Source organism: Mycotypha africana, assembly GCF_025528875.1.
Source record: "Mycotypha africana strain NRRL 2978 chromosome Unknown BDF20scaffold_11, whole genome shotgun sequence".
Taxonomy (NCBI): Eukaryota; Fungi; Mucoromycota; class Mucoromycetes; order Mucorales; family Mycotyphaceae; genus Mycotypha; species Mycotypha africana.
The window spans coordinates 216,184-231,497 of NW_026515735.1; the positions used below are offsets into that span (position 1 = coordinate 216,184).

The 15,314-nt window shown below is 38.3% G+C and overlaps 8 protein-coding genes across 8 annotated transcripts; 1 reads left to right on the forward strand and 7 right to left on the reverse strand.

The window, feature by feature from the left end:
* Positions 1–7: 7 nt before the first annotated feature.
* Positions 8–297, reverse strand: BDF20DRAFT_800009 (uncharacterized protein; the record flags this gene model as incomplete). Its single annotated transcript, XM_053076352.1, has 2 exons — positions 8–162; positions 249–297. Coding segments are annotated over 2 exons (204 nt in total), but the record flags the coding sequence as incomplete, so codon positions are not given.
* A 585-nt stretch (positions 298–882) lies between these two features.
* On the reverse strand, positions 883–3,083 carry BDF20DRAFT_133833 (uncharacterized protein). The gene is made up of 4 exons (XM_053074753.1): positions 2,975–3,083; positions 2,468–2,857; positions 1,234–2,369; positions 883–1,143 (listed from the first exon to the last, which is right to left on the reverse strand). The coding sequence occupies exons 2-4, from the start codon at positions 2,789–2,791 to the stop codon at positions 1,056–1,058; spliced, it is 1,548 nt and encodes a 515-aa protein (XP_052932153.1). The 5' UTR covers positions 2,792–2,857; positions 2,975–3,083; the 3' UTR covers positions 883–1,055.
* On the reverse strand, positions 2,871–3,499 carry BDF20DRAFT_134039 (uncharacterized protein). The gene is made up of 2 exons (XM_053074755.1): positions 3,096–3,499; positions 2,871–3,010 (listed from the first exon to the last, which is right to left on the reverse strand). The coding sequence occupies exons 1-2, from the start codon at positions 3,309–3,311 to the stop codon at positions 2,951–2,953; spliced, it is 276 nt and encodes a 91-aa protein (XP_052932154.1). The 5' UTR covers positions 3,312–3,499; the 3' UTR covers positions 2,871–2,950.
* A 415-nt stretch (positions 3,500–3,914) lies between these two features.
* On the reverse strand, positions 3,915–4,807 carry BDF20DRAFT_892327 (uncharacterized protein). The gene has a single exon (XM_053082293.1). The coding sequence runs from the start codon at positions 4,628–4,630 to the stop codon at positions 4,058–4,060; it is 573 nt and encodes a 190-aa protein (XP_052932155.1). The 5' UTR covers positions 4,631–4,807; the 3' UTR covers positions 3,915–4,057.
* Positions 4,796–5,209, reverse strand: BDF20DRAFT_827093 (uncharacterized protein; the record flags this gene model as incomplete). The annotated part of the gene is made up of 1 exon (XM_053078136.1): positions 4,796–5,209. A coding segment is annotated over one exon (414 nt), but the record flags the coding sequence as incomplete, so codon positions are not given.
* A 2,314-nt stretch (positions 5,210–7,523) lies between these two features.
* On the forward strand, positions 7,524–8,943 carry BDF20DRAFT_827491 (uncharacterized protein; the record flags this gene model as incomplete). The annotated part of the gene is made up of 2 exons (XM_053078168.1): positions 7,524–7,728; positions 7,817–8,943. 2 exons carry the CDS (start codon positions 7,524–7,526, stop codon positions 8,941–8,943), a joined length of 1,332 nt encoding a protein of 443 aa, XP_052932157.1.
* Positions 8,944–10,059: 1,116 nt separating this feature from the next.
* Positions 10,060–10,608, reverse strand: BDF20DRAFT_134795 (uncharacterized protein). The gene is made up of 2 exons (XM_053074756.1): positions 10,461–10,608; positions 10,060–10,394 (listed from the first exon to the last, which is right to left on the reverse strand). The coding sequence occupies exons 1-2, from the start codon at positions 10,461–10,463 to the stop codon at positions 10,140–10,142; spliced, it is 258 nt and encodes an 85-aa protein (XP_052932158.1). The 5' UTR covers positions 10,464–10,608; the 3' UTR covers positions 10,060–10,139.
* An 848-nt stretch (positions 10,609–11,456) lies between these two features.
* On the reverse strand, positions 11,457–15,091 carry BDF20DRAFT_916364 (peptidase S8/S53 domain-containing protein; the record flags this gene model as incomplete). Its single annotated transcript, XM_053084442.1, has 10 exons — positions 11,457–12,523; positions 12,599–13,279; positions 13,357–13,512; positions 13,602–13,704; positions 13,870–13,939; positions 14,020–14,063; positions 14,140–14,201; positions 14,284–14,436; positions 14,512–14,602; positions 14,675–15,091. 10 exons carry the CDS (start codon positions 15,089–15,091, stop codon positions 11,457–11,459), a joined length of 2,844 nt encoding a protein of 947 aa, XP_052932159.1.
* Between the last annotated feature and the right edge of the window lie 223 nt (positions 15,092–15,314).

The following is a 15,314-nucleotide window of genomic DNA, read 5'->3' on the forward strand; positions in this document are numbered from 1 at the left end:
CGCGTAGTGATAGCTCTGTTTCAGTTTGTCGTCTAAACTTGAAATAACCTACTACAGATGAAAGAAGTTGTTCTGACGGCAAGGCCCTCAGCATTTTGCCTTTGCTGAGTTTGCCCTCGGCATCATACGGTTTGTCCTTCGCCATTTGATATCCATGAATGACTACAAAGCGTGATTTATTCAAAGTTAGCCATCGACGTCTCATGAGGACACCCACGCTGAGTCACAAAAAGGACTTTGCTCGTTACTTAGATAGTCCTCTCTCTTCTCAAAACCTTGCTCTGCAATGTCATCGTTCATGATGGTTTTTCTGACAGACAAGGTTCCGAAAAAGAATCCTTCCTATGCAACGATTTCAACTTGTCAATAAGCGCCCGTATGGGCCATCTGTAACGACAGCCCCTTTTTTGTTGTAACATCTTACAGCATCGTTTTCTGAATTTGCGCATTCGTACAATAAAGATGACAGAACAGTTCCACTTATACGAACATGATATGACATGGCATTTCTGTTAAAACCAAAAAAGAAGACTAGGGGAGGGGAGAAAAAAAAATAAATAAAAACGGTTTTATTACTACTGAGGAGGAAATTTCCAAGACCCTACGAAAGCTTCTCTTGATCTAGTTTGAGCAGAAACACGCACGCAGCCATCCCTTGAACTTTAAAGAGATAATGCATACATGGTCCAGGTCTTTCTCGGTGGCATGATGTTTCTCAACCATACGAGGATTGTGAAGTATCAGTATTTGTGGATGATAAAACCCATTTCAAAGCTTTGAACGCTGCTTCTATTTACCTTCAAGTTGTATAGAGATACTACGTATAGTAACAGAAACTATTCTCAAGATATTTCTTTTCAGATTGAAAGTTACAAAAATGTTCGATGAAGGTCAAAGGCTATAAAGAATGACAGTTTTATCTTTTGATATTTATTTGAAAAAGTTAAGCAGGGTATTTAAAAAAAAAAGGTCGAATGCATGACAGTAATATATGTTACAAGGTTAAAGTGAAAGAGAAATGTGTGAGTATAATAGTGTGTGTTAGTTTTTTTTTTTTACGTTTCAACTTTGAGTCTCTTATTCATATTTATCATATCATAAGAACTATCCGGCTCTCGCCTTTTGTTATTATCGGTGGAAGAACTGATGGGGAAAAAAAAAAAAAAAAAAAAGTTAAAGGTTAGATCTATTCAACTTACTGATACAATATTGACCAGTGTGGTGCGCCCTTACCCTTCCTGTTGTTGTTGTTGCTTTTGCTGTTGCGCTTCAGTTTTATACGTATTTAAAGGAGAAGGCTTATAGCCTTTCGATGTGGATGCTGACGATGTTGCTGTTGTTGTTGTATTGTTATTGGCAGAGGAACTACTATTACTATTGTTATTACTTGGCGGCCAATTGAAGCTACTCGATGTATTGACTGGCGTCATACTAAAATTCAATGGACTTGGCATCATTTCCAAATGTTGATTGAAATACTGAGAGGGAGAGGGAAGATTCTGAGCGAACTGAGAGGGGAGAGCAGATGGAGGGTTAAGGCTCATGCTTGTACTGGGATTACTGTTATTATTGTTACTGCTGCTACCACTGCTACTATTGTCGTTACGACTGGATTGTTGCTGATCTTGTTGTGCTTGATGCTGCTGCTGAGTGTGCTGGTCAGAATTTGATGGTTGTTGCTGTTGTTGTTGCTGTTGCTGTTGCTGTTGCTGCTGCTGGGGGTGGTGGTCTCGTGCCTGAGAATATTGTGTTGGTTGTGGACTCTCGCTTGGGATTTGAACACGCAGGTTAGGTCGTTTACTACTACTGCTGTTGTTCCGGGAATGGCCGGGTGTTCTACTTCCATTACTGTTACTACTGTTACTATGATGCAAGCCTTCATGTTGTTGCTGTAATTGCGGTTGCTCGTAAGTGCGGTGATGAGAATGAGGGGAATTACTGGAAACGGTTGTAGACGTCATTCTGTCCATGGAATCGGAGGAAGGTGTAGTCAACGTAGGCACAGAAGAAGCTGCTGCAGGCATGACGTTCGTAGAGCTATTGTTATGTTGGGCTCCTTGAGGCGGTGGTAATGAGCCCCATTGCATTGCCGCCTGCTCCTTATTCACAGACTGAATATACATTGGTTGCGGTGAAGGCGAAGGATAAGTCATTCCATTGGCGTTTGTCGGAGGAGGATAAGGGTGTTGCGACGGTGGTTGTGATGGATAATGATGAGGATGCTGCTGTGGGTGGTGAGAAGGATGAGCCATGAGCCCCTGTGGATGGTTTGGAGCTGCTTGAGCAGCTGCAGAGTGGTGAGGATGCGAAGGGTGCATAGGAGGAGGCAATGGTCCATACATAGCCGAGGGTGGCCTTTGAGAATATTGCTATAGCGATTATGTAACGGTTTCAGAGAAATTAGTAAGCATTCTATAGGGATGAAACAAAGCATGTGACATGCCCACAATAATGAGCGCTCTCTTACCATATTGTACATGGGAAACACTTCGTAAGCAGGTGGCATTGACCGTTGATGTACCATATTTGGATCCGCTGCAGTTTGTCCAGTAGGTTGTGAATAACTGCTCATCATGGGTGTCGCATTGGGTGGATGATAAGGTTGGGTGTGAGAAGTATAAGGTCGATGCTGTGGTTGCTGGGATTGCACAACAGCGGGTGCTGCGGTCGCTGCTGCAGTAGTTGCTGCCGAAATTTTGGTGGAAGCCGCAGTTGAAGCTGCAGAGGCTGATGTTGTGGCAATACTAGCAGCTGGTGCAGGAGTTGATGCGGTAGTACTTGTCTCACTCATTACAGTCGTGTTATTATTCTCTTGATCTGATCCATCATCCTCGCCTTTTTCGCTAGCGTTGATGAACTAGAAAAAATTGAAATAAAAAGAAAAAAAAAAAAATTTTTTTTTGTTCATAAAAAATATGAGTAAGACTCGATTTAAACATGTTTTTTCTAGTTAAAAGCTTTCATTATGACTTACATCTTCGTTACATTTACTTTCATAAGGCTCATCATACTATGATAAATTGATGTGATCAAATAAGTAACCTTTTTTTTTTTTTTTCCCTACAAAAATTTTCATTATTTATAATAGTGCTAACCTCAGTATATCTCATGAGTACTTTATCAATATCATGACTTGCATATTGAACAAGTTTATTGTTGGAATTGTTGAGAATAATCAATGCAATTTCACAATTACATAGGACACTCAATTCATAAGCTTTCTTCATCAAACCATGCTTTCGCTTCAAGAAGGTCACTTGTCTGTTTCGATCGTCTGTGATGGGCTGAATTCTAATCTTTTTACGTCCCATTGTTATTTCTGCGCTTTTTGTGTTGTGGCACTAAAAGTTTGGTGTTTCGCTGGTATTATATTTTTATATCACACAAAAAAATACTCCAGGGGCTGCTGCTGCTATTGCTATTACTACTGCTGCGTTGGCTTGGCTGAATGAAAATTTTTATTTTTGGCTCTTTTTTTTTTTTTTTTCTTTTTTCTTTTCAAAAAAAAAAAAAAAAGAAGTTTTTTTTTTAGAAAGAAAAAAACAATAAAAAAAGAAGTGAAAGAGGGTAAAAAAAGAAAAAAATTTAAGGTTGCTCTGTTAAATAATCCTTTGTCGTCGAGAAAAAAGGGGCGACGATGATACAGAATTTATTAGAAACTTTCGGTTTTTCTGTGATTTTTTGCAACGATAAGCATTGATGTTGTTTAGTCTTTCTTTTAAAAGCACTGAATGTGAATAGAACAGAAAATTTTTTTTACCTTGTCTAAAATCCTGGTTTTTTTTGTGCTTGAGACGATAACCGAAAATAGGCCAAATTGAACGAAAAAAGCTGGGAAGGCGCAAAATACAGGAGATGTTAAAAAAAGAGAAATGGAGAAAGAGAGAGAGACTTCGAGAAAGGACCAAAGTGGAAAAAAAAAAAAAAAAAAAAAAAAGCTAAATTTATTATTATCTTTGAGTTTACTTAAACTGCAAATCAATTGAGAAAATAGTAGCAGGGGGATGCTTTGTGATTGGTAGGAAAATAGTAGTTCCTATTTTTAGATCTCCTTCTTTTAGGTACTCTTTTTCAGGGATAAAAATGGAAATTTGGCACTCAACTGCGACATGATGATGCTGCCAGCAGCTGCCACGTTAAGAGACTCGACCCTTGGATCCATGGGTATAGATACTTTGATGACATTGTCCAGCAGAGAATTGGCACTAAGTCCATGATGTTCATCGCTTAGAATCAATGCAATCTTTTTCTTTTCTAGTAAATGGCTTAAACTTGCCCCCCGAGTATTATTTTGTTGGAAATTGTGAAAGATTAACCCTCCTTCCGCTCCACTGTTACTTTTCTCGCTGATCTGAGCAGCATTTTCTAGTGACTGTTGTTGCTGACAAAGAGAGCAAATGTCTTCCAAGGAATGTAAAGTAGTTGTGTTTAGTTTTGTGGAGTTCCTAGGCAACATATCAGCTGCAATGGGTGTAAATCCGTTTTCAACCAAAACCTTTAACAGTTCCCGTCGTGGTATGACCTTGAATTGCCATAAAATGGTTAATGCTCGTGAAGCACGCACCGCTTTATCGTTATATAAATCACAAGTGCCTGTCGTAGTAAATCCTTTATCCCAACCTAATCCCATAGCTGTGCGGACCAAAGAACCAATATTGCCTGGATCCCTCAAACCATCTAAAATCAATAATTTATCAGTTTCGCTGGTAATGAAACTTGCCGTTGTTGCTGTTGTTGTTGTTGTTGTTTCATTGTCATCTTGACGACTTTTCTCGTCCTGACCGGCGTTTATTGCTGTTGACTCTTTCATTCGAGGCACTTTAACCTCCGCATAGATCTCATGAGCATTGGGTCTCGATGAAGTCCCCAGAATGCGACGTGTTAGGTTGACATCTGTAACGTAATAATTTTTTGCAGGTATCAAGTCTGGATTTCGAAGAATTTTCTTGGCCGGATCGTGCGTCTCAACCTCAATGTCCTGTAATTCTGTTTTCGCAGTAGCGATGACCGTCTGAACTTCAACATTCTGCTTTCTTAATTCTTGAATCGTTTTAAGACCCTGGACCAGAACAGTACCATGATCTCTCCGATACTGAGGTCTACTCATAAGTGCTAGCATATGTTTGGCTTTGTCGTCATGTGCTGTTCGGATGCGTCGGAATGGGCGAGGAATATTCTCAATTAATTTACGTGCTGCTTTTCCTACCATTGTTTATTTGAGTACTGTATCTATCGTTGGGTATAATGCACGAAGGAAGATGGGAAGTAATTTCTCTCTCCCCCTGAATTTGCCTTTTTTAAACAGAACTTTCCTCCATGACTGTCATCTATCATGAATGATTTGAAGCTTTAGTCATAAAACTTGCCAATGTGGTTTGCGTTTCATGAAATTTGAATAGGAATCTTAAAGCGGAATACCCAATATAAGCAATCATAGCAAGCCCATGAGTGTTTCCTCGAGAGCTTACAATAGAAAAGCTTAAAATACGAGAGAGTGCATTATATGAAAGCTTCAAATGGTTTACGGTCCCTTCGTGGAAATCAGGATAAAAATATATTTGTACCGGTCTTCTATGCCAAAGATTTTTTTTTTCGTATCAGGGAAGCCTTGACTAGAATTCATACCATCAAATTCGAGTTTAGCAGTAATTTACATTCAAAAATCTGCACGTAAAGGGTTCTCTCCAGCCGTAAATGATATTCATTTCTTCACAATTGCGGCTAATCTCGCACCCGCAACCCCCCCCCCCTGTATAGTGCGTGCAGAAAATTGTAAATTTTCCGAAAAGTATGATTCTAGTCCCAAAGAAACATGGACCTCCACGTTTAAGAATTGCTTCAAGACATTATATCGCTAAGCAGAGCATACACTAGGAGTGCAAGATATAGTTAGCGTTGTCTACCTGATAGGCTTTTTCATATTTTCTTACTACTTTTCAACGTTATACTTTCGACATTGGTGGTATTTTTATTCAAGGATTATTATCAAGAAGCCTTGATCTTGTCATATTTAGTACTTTCTTAACCATTTAATAAAGTGACTCTATCACATATCCCAAGATAGATCACCTGTCGTCACACCTTTGTTCGCTTCTAAGAATCAGAAACAGATGTTCGCTGCTGTGGAGTGAATGACCTTATAAAGTATGGAGCTATTATTAAGGCTGCTCGAACGAAAAGAAAAGCACAAAGCCAGAACAGAAGCCATCTATCAATTATACGTTTCATATGGCTGATTCCGCATGTAATTCATATTGCTTTGAAATATTTCTGATATAAGCATACCTTACAGGTTCGATTGGCTAAACAAACCAACCGAAAAGAAGTAGAAAGTTAAGGCCCCTTTTAAGACTCTGGTTTATTGCTCCTTCAATTGCTACTAACGTTAGATGATAGAGCGATACGCTAACTAATTTTCAAAAAGTGAAATGACCAATACTGTCTCTTTTTCAATCACTGGCTTATTAGACATCAACGGTACATCATCAAATAGCTTTTCCTTTTCAAATCTTTTATTGATTACACTTTTGTTAATAGAGTTTGAAGTAATTAAAAGATCTGCTTCGATGTTTGTCCATAATCAATGCGCATAATAATGTTGATAGTTCGTTAAATTTGCTGAGGTATCTGTTGATTAACACTTTTGCCCTGCCAAATCGTAAAGAAGCTTCTTTTAAGCAATTGATAAAATGGAAGATCACGAAGGGAAAAAAAAAAGTTTCAGAAACAGCCTTCGTTTTGCATGTGATGACTCATCCTGTACACGCTGTTTTTTCCAAACTTCTGCTAATCCTACAAATGCACAAGGATAAACTCCAAGTTGCGGAAATTGCTGTAAGCCAAGACATACTACTACAGCAGTATCTTTTTGATAACGCAATATGGCATGTGGACATGTAATATACCGTCATTTTGACAAGATATAATGTCTTTATATCGAACAATGATAATCTATGTCTAAAAACACTTGATGCACATGATAGTGATCAAAAGGAGATTTGAGTACATGCTACCAAAGTTTTTCAAAATCATCAAAACTTTTGCTTTTGATCACCTGCATGCTTTGGCCGTTCTACCCTTGCGGGAAACCTTAGAACCGGCCTAAATAAATGATCTTAATGTAACCTCGTCTCAAATATCCTTCGCTCTTTTGTTCATCCAGGAATTGTACTGGAAGAAACCATATAACAACTTTATAAAGGTTTGTAATTGCCTATTATCCTTTCTATCCGAAGAATATACTGAAGCAAATGAATGTATGTATATTTCAGGCGTTGAGTGCAAATTTCCTATTTTATGATTTGCGGGGAGCGCACATCATGTTTCTGCTTTTCTACCAATTGTTAAACCAGGAGCTGTTGTAATTTCCGCAATCTCGGCCTATTTTTTGCTGTCTTACCAAGTTTTCTGCTTCAAATTTGACATATTTGTTTCTCTCTTTGTTCCTCTCTTTTTGCTCTCTCTAAATTTTTAATTATCTCCATCCGAGGCAACACCTTCATCAAGATAGTGGAACCATTAGTATGCCTATTTTCGTTCCCTTCTTAACTGGAGCGAAGGAACTTTCAATTGATCTAGCTGAGCCTGTTGTTATTCTTAGAGGCACAGCTGCTGATGACACTAAGCACGTCCTCCAAGGTGAAGTTAGTCTTGTTTTAACAAGGCCAATATCTGTGTCAGAAGTCAATATTAAGTTTGTTGGAAAATCTTACAGCTTGTGGCCGGAGGGTACATATCCATTTGGTTTAAAACCTTATGCTTACTTATATGTTCAACATTCTTAATAATACACTTTCATCGTCCATACAAAATTTAGGACTTGGGCATAAAAGCAACAAGCTGTATCACAAAAAAACAATACACACACAAAGTATCATTCTGGAGAATTTCAATGAACATACTAAAAAAGAGGGTGTTCTATCAGCGGGTATTCACCGCTGGCCATTTCAGTTTATCCTTTCAAATGCATTGGCTGAAACAATCGAAGATGAAATGGCCAAGGTCTTCTATTACCTCACCACCACAGTGCATAGAACTGGAAAAGGGACGACCAAGCTTCAAGCGCGGCAAGATGTTCTGATTCTTCGTCTGCCAAATTGGTCAGATACAGCTCTTACAGCTAATTCATTGCCTTCCTCATCTATTATATCAGATCGTCGCTTAGAGGTCTGTGATGCCATCATCTGTATCGAGAAATCATATGTCTCTTCCGGCACTCAATTTCCAATCGCTTTCACTATCTCACCCAATATGAAAAACACTTTTATAGAGTCGATTTCAGTCTTACTGACAGAAAAGAGAAAATACAAACTCCCTGAATTCAATGCCCGTCGAATAGAACAACATGATTTCAAGCTGTCACTCACATCTTTTACCAGTCTGTTAGCAGATAGTGAACTGACGACAACTCAGGCGTTCTATGCGCAACCCACATTAAGGGACATGCGTCGACTCTTGAATGTGAAGAATGCTCATATGCCATTGGATCAAGGTGCCTTTCGACATCGTCTTTTGTTTACTTTACCCAACTGTGTCCAGCTAAACCATACTTCTACCTATTCGGAAATCAGCATTAAACATACTTTGAGGATACAGATTGAGCTATCCTCACCGACTGCAAGTCATAGAAACCTAGATCCTCATAAACCACCGCAAGACACTGTATACACAAAAGTACATTTAGAGACGCCTATTACCATTTTAGATTGTCGACTGAAAGAGGATTATAATACGTTACCGACCTACGAAGAAACCCTTCTGGTATCATCTCTTATTGACGACGATATAGCAGAATCGAAACCGTCTGGATTCTTTATGTGCCCTTGTTATTTGGAATACAGAAAGAAAACTAAATGCAGCCGACGTGATTGGATCAAAATACGAGATCAATTTAGTGTATTTAATGACTCTACACCACCCCCATCTTACGAATCCCTGCAATGATTTTTTTGGTCCATTTACTCTATACGAATCATAATTGGACATTTACCTTTTTACTCTCACTAATTTATATTATTTAATGATAAATCTGTATTTTCTATCACGCATCTCAAGCATTTGTAAATAAATCTTTCATTATCCAATCATCGTCCATTGAGTAACAGAAACCATAACATCAGATACGCGATCTAAGAACAACGTGGTATAATAAAAAGCAGCCGCATACTTTTGGAATGTTAGTAAATCGCTTTCGTATTTTACTTGTAATCAAGTTTAAAAGAATAGCAATAGCATCAAAAAAATGTATTAAACAACTCAAAGCGAGCTCTTATAGTTTCCAATCCGAATAAGCTTAATATATCAGTTTCATTTTAGCAGACAAAGTTCTGATCGTATACTTTGGTTTTCTCAATCGTGGAGGACAGCAATTAAGGTAAAATAAAGGATGAGTGGTGAAACATACCTCTTTTCCCAACCTGACATTTCATATCCGTCATGCTTAGAGTAATAGCTCGTCTTTAACGACTTTACCTTGCACGGCGTTAAATATTATGTACACAAATTAGCGATGCGTGCAAATACTGAACGTTGTTGTTATATCCATAGATGCCATAGTATATATAATTGGATTAAAAAATTGTTGAGAATATGAGAAATATCAGTGCTTCATATCTTCATCAAATTATATCAACCTCTAACGAATCGTGTATCTTTTCATACCACAACAGTAGCAAGTCTGCAGCAGAATCACATGGGTAGAAATTCCTACGTGGAAGTTGAAAAGAATTGTAATGGATTCTTTATGGTTACCGTTTGTAGGGAAGATATGCAAATAATGGTATAAACGGTAAAAAAGGATGGAGAGAGAGAGGAAGAGAAAAAAAAAAAGAAAAAGAAAAAAAGTTAAACATGTTCTTCAAGAGCATGCCAGCAATAACAGAAAAAGAAATACAAAGACACTTAGCAAACGAATGAGGTCTTCTTTTGTTTCAACTATAGCAGGTGCGCGAATTGTCTTTCCCTGTTACATATTCAACTAAATCTTTGCTTGCATAAGTAATCAATGAGGACAGTTCAATTTGCAGTTGATCAAGATCACTGACAGTATAACCAACTATTTTCTTCCAGCAACCCCAAGAAGCCCTACATGTTGAGCGACGATATCTTTTCTTGAGGTCTCTGAACAATCGGAACCGGAATTAAGAGCAGAAAATTAGTCTTTGCGATCTACTTGCTAAGTATGGAAAATTTTTCCACGAAAAGAAATACATCGAATACGAAGCATTCGAATTCCCTGCCACTATTGGATTTTGGTACGACGAGTCACCTCCGTCTTCAACATATTTAATCTTTATTCTTGCAGTATAATATTCTAATTGAGAAGAGAAAGTATGTACACGCTCTAAGAATTCTATTGAAAAGACGTGATTGGAAATATTGGCAGCACTAAGGAACTATCTTGCTTGTGCCTCTATGAGAGCTCAAAAGAAATTCTGATTATTCAACGACACAGTACTTACCATTCACATAAGAATATAACACATCTACGCTTTCAAGAAGTCCAAGCTTGCGGATATCCCTCACATTGCATTCCGTATTTCGAGAATTGAACAGCTGATAAATGCAGGGTCAGCTACGCTAACTAAGCCATCATCGACACAGTAACAATGAGAGTATAGACTGCGACATTTTTTCAAAGGATCGATGATGTCCTTGCTCTGTAAAGCAGCATAAATACTTTCATTACCATCACAAGCCATTGAGAGCCTAATAGTGATGATGATGCTGTTACTTTTAGGGTAATAATTCAACATTCAGAACTTGCTTAAGTTTGGAAATATCATTTGATTGCGGTAAAAATGTATTGCTATGTTACTGAGATCGAGCTTTACCTGTTGGTAGAGCGTATACTGCGGCGACATAGCAAAATGACACGATGACTGCTCCACTTTTGGTTTCTCTTTTAGAGCACGCGTATAACGGATATGAAAGGACCAAAGTTGGGACGAGGAAGAGAACATAGCTTTGAGGTTTATAACATCAGACAGGACTTGAGTATTAACACTAATTGTGTGTTATATCATTGTTCAGAATGGACTCAGTTTTCTTATTATGATTCAGCAAAAAAGTAACCATTGTAAATAGGTATGAGAATGTTGTATGCTGACCAATGACAGTGAATCGGATTGGATGTGACATTTCTTACTGGACGTACTGTATGTCCTTTGTGTTAAGCACTTCGTTTGTCTGGTGCTCAATAGCTTTCAAAGTTGATAAATGATGAGTATACATATTACTTTATGCAACTTAAACGTTTTGTGGTCGGGGATGTTCCGCGAAGGAGCGGAGAGAAATTGCTCAGGCACAATGACAAGACAAGGATATACAAAATGAATGATGAGCTGTTGGTTGTCTTAGACATCTTTTAATTGGAAGCGTAATTCTTGAAACAAAAATGAAATAAATACGATTTTTTACATAATATTTTGAATATAGTACAAGGCATTCACGCTGATTTACGCATTAATATCAAGTATTAGTTTTGGTGATATCCATTGATCCCAATCTTTTTTATGCTTACGATCTCCGAAAACGCGAAGAGCTCTGACTTGTAATCGATACTCTCCCGATTTTAACACTTTAACATGTTGGCCTTTTCTCTTTCTCTTATTGTTTAGCGGGATATAGTCACCGGCCCAATACCAAGAGTAGAAGGTATTTGAGTATTCCGTTATACCAAGGGTGTTACGCATCATAAAAGAGCGTGATGGATTGGGTGGAAGCTCACCTATCACTTTTTTACCCTCACCATCCAACACCAAAATCTGGAGCTCCTCAGTTCCCATTAGCAAACGTGTCAATACGTAAGGTCCACCTGCCATCGCCTGTATCTCTTTATCATAGTGAATTCGAAAGGAACCCGAGTCTTCTCTGTTGGAAATAGTAAAGTTACCGTTGGGTAGTCCAATAGATGGAAACTTATAGGGTGCTTCTATAGATACGTTTGCTGTTCGATCAAGTATTGGAATGTCTCTCATATTTCCAATCATTCCGAAATATGGAATCTGAGCTGTTATTGTTTTCTTTTCCTTTATATCGTTCTTGATGCTATCATGATCGATCTTCTGAAAGGTAATAAAACCTCCATAAATAACATGGTCTTCCGGTCTAAATAATTTTGTAGGCGGTTCAATGCGCACATACACTGTAGCAGTCTGACCAGCTGGTATAACAATCTTTTCTTTTGAGAATCGAACATTGGCAACTGACGTTTCATTTCCTGCATATAGCCCCACAGGCTCTGTGGGTGTATAGTTTTCTTGTTCGTGTTCTTTTAACGCATATCCTGTTGCGGTCAAAGAAGGCTGGTGACCAATGGTCAATGACAGGTCGTCCTCCAAGTTATGGTTATAAATAGTTATTTTGCGTCCGTTATTGAAGTGAGCCGTGTCATTCAAGTTGAGCACAGCAGGTGAAACATGAAATTGTTGATAACCACGTATGGTTTGTGCAACATTAACAATACCAGCACCTTGCCTTATTGGAGAGTCAGCATAAGGAGAAGCTGGGATAGGTCGTTGGACTAAGAGAATAGTGCAAAGTCAATATCGATAAACACACTATGTGGAAAAGCGTGCTATTTATGTCATGAAATTACCTGGAGATGCAAAGTTCATCAGTATGTTTTTGGCTAACGCAGGATTTATCTTATCATTATTAAGGTTGGATAATAGCAGTGCAAGGTTTCCAGCAATAAAAGGGGTAGACATGGAGGTTCCTGATCTGAACCCATACGAATTTTGATATCGAGGAAGTGTTGAGAATACATTTCCTCCAACGCCCACTAATTCAGGCTTCAACCGAAGCTCATAAGTTGGACCCAATGAAGAGAAAGCAGAAATAGCGTTGACTTCTTTTTCAGGTGCACTCAGAGCTACCAATGTGTTTGTAAAGCGTCCTTTTATATCGTCCCTTTGGGATAACCGCTTGTAAATAATAGCTGCTCCATCATTATTGATAAATGCAACAGGAAGAACTGCATCTGTGAGCGTCTCAATGCTAGTTGTTACATTTTTATCATCTGAATACAAAAGAACAGCTCTGGCACCCGCTTCTTGAGCATGTCTGATCTTTTCCAAAGAACTGCAACCGCCTTGGTGAATTAAAACAATGCTGTTATTAAAATTGTTTTGTTGAGGCGGCCTACTATGTCGCTTTGCGGTCTGATTTTTAAACAGACTATGACATGCATCCTTTTCTTCATTGAACTTGCCACCTGTGGCAGTGAAAGGCAAAGCATCATTAAGAGCCAATGCTGTGTTTGTAAATGTACGGTAGGCTACAAGATCATACAAATCAAATTAGAATACCCAATAAAAGAAAAATGAAACCCCGCAATATCAGACGATTTCTTACGCACGGTTTCTTCGCCTTCAGGGCGCATAATTTCCACCAAATAACCAGGAACATGGTCGTTCATCGTAGAACCAACGGCAATAGCATTTTTTGCGCTAGCAGGCGATGCTGCCAAGAAAATCCCGCTTGTACCACTATTACCCATAGCAGTTACAACTGTGTATAGCATTGTGAAAATAAAACACGTGAATGAGTCACCCGTGCTTTTTTTTATTTTCTGACAGCACTTAACATTCTTATGTTACCATGAACTCCATTTGATACCAGTCGATCGGCCATGACAGAGAGAATATCTTCTTCCCAACCTCCGCTGACGCCAAGGGAAATACTGATTATATCCATACCAGCCTATTATTAGAACAGCAAAAATTCATTATGGAAGACAGTATGATGTATTTATAAGTATAAGTATTACGAACTATTTATAATTCTATTGAGCACACACAATTTCTCCTGTCAAGTTTGCCCATGTGAACAACCTTCTTGAATTTCTATTTTTAAACCATTACTAACCTTGTAAGCCATCTCCATAGCTTTCAAAATTATATCGTTTGGTGAGCTTGCATAATTACAGCCGTACACTCTATCAGAAGTAGATCCCACAAACACAACTTATTACAGGTTATCCGTACAAGTCCATACCTGGATTACAAAGATACTTACTTCCACATGCCTAATGTAGCTCCGGGAGCAATACCTGTCCAGTTCTAGTAACAAAGTATAACGCTTTCATTTAGTACTGTACAACTTATAGTACGATTTCAGAAAGGTTATTCAACCTACATATTCTTTATCTTCAGCAGCAATCATGCCAGCAATAAAAGTACCATGACCGGTAGCAGCAGCTATTATACACAATGTTTACAATGAGTAAAGTTCGAAGGTTCCTTTGTTAAGTCTTTCACACACATGCACGTTCAAACTTACTTGAATTCTTTGGACAATCATCAATCGGATCGTCACTTTCATGGATAGACTCGACACTGCCATCGAAGCTGTTGCCAACTAAATCATAACCGTAAGCCACTTTACATCCTTCACCAAAACAACCTCCCAATGCAGGATGCTTATAATCGACACCTATTGATAGGAAGAAAAAGAGTGTCAGTTTCCAAAACGCATTCCAAGAGGCTGTAAGACAAAGGCTCAATCTACCAGTATCAATAATTCCGATTTTGACACGAGAACCATTTGATCTGAGATTTCTATATTGCATGTATGCTTCAGTAAGTGTCGGAATAGTACCCTAACAATAGAAATAAAAAGAGTCAGAGCAGCTACGAGTGGATTGAAGTAGAAAAGATAGAAAGGGACCTACATTATGTTGAGGAAAGAACCTTGGCGTAACAGAGGTCTCATTCGCAATCATACCAGCCTCCTCATTTTTATTTTTATGATGTTTGTAATCTGTTGAACCTGATACGGCTGCTTGATTATGGTGCCGAATAGGCCAAGCATTTAATACTTGTGGATGGTCGTTTATTAGTTGTCTAGCTACTTTGTCATTCTTGAATTCAATGGCAGACCCTTTGAAGATATCGATATCATAAGTATATCTTATCCTTCTGATATTTTGGTTCTGTAGGTTTTCTCTTAGGAATAGAGCACTCGCTGGACTTTCTGCTAGCTCAACAATGTAATTACTGGTTCGTAAATCGTATTGCTGTCGTTGATGTTTGTGCTGATGACTATAGTGATCATAATGATTGTGCGCCGTTGCTGCATTGACGTACATTGTACTACCAGCACAAAGAAGTAGTAAGATACAAAAAATCAACGTCAAGGTTGAAGACGTTGGAATAGTTTTCAACCTCATAAAGAGCGTATTTCAACAAGTTGCAAAATAAATAAATAAATAAGCAAAGAACGAAAAAAAGGATTTATTAAGGATGAAAGAACGAAGAAGAAACGTGTTATAAATAAGGGGTTAGGGTTGAAAAAAGAGAGCAGAATAAAAA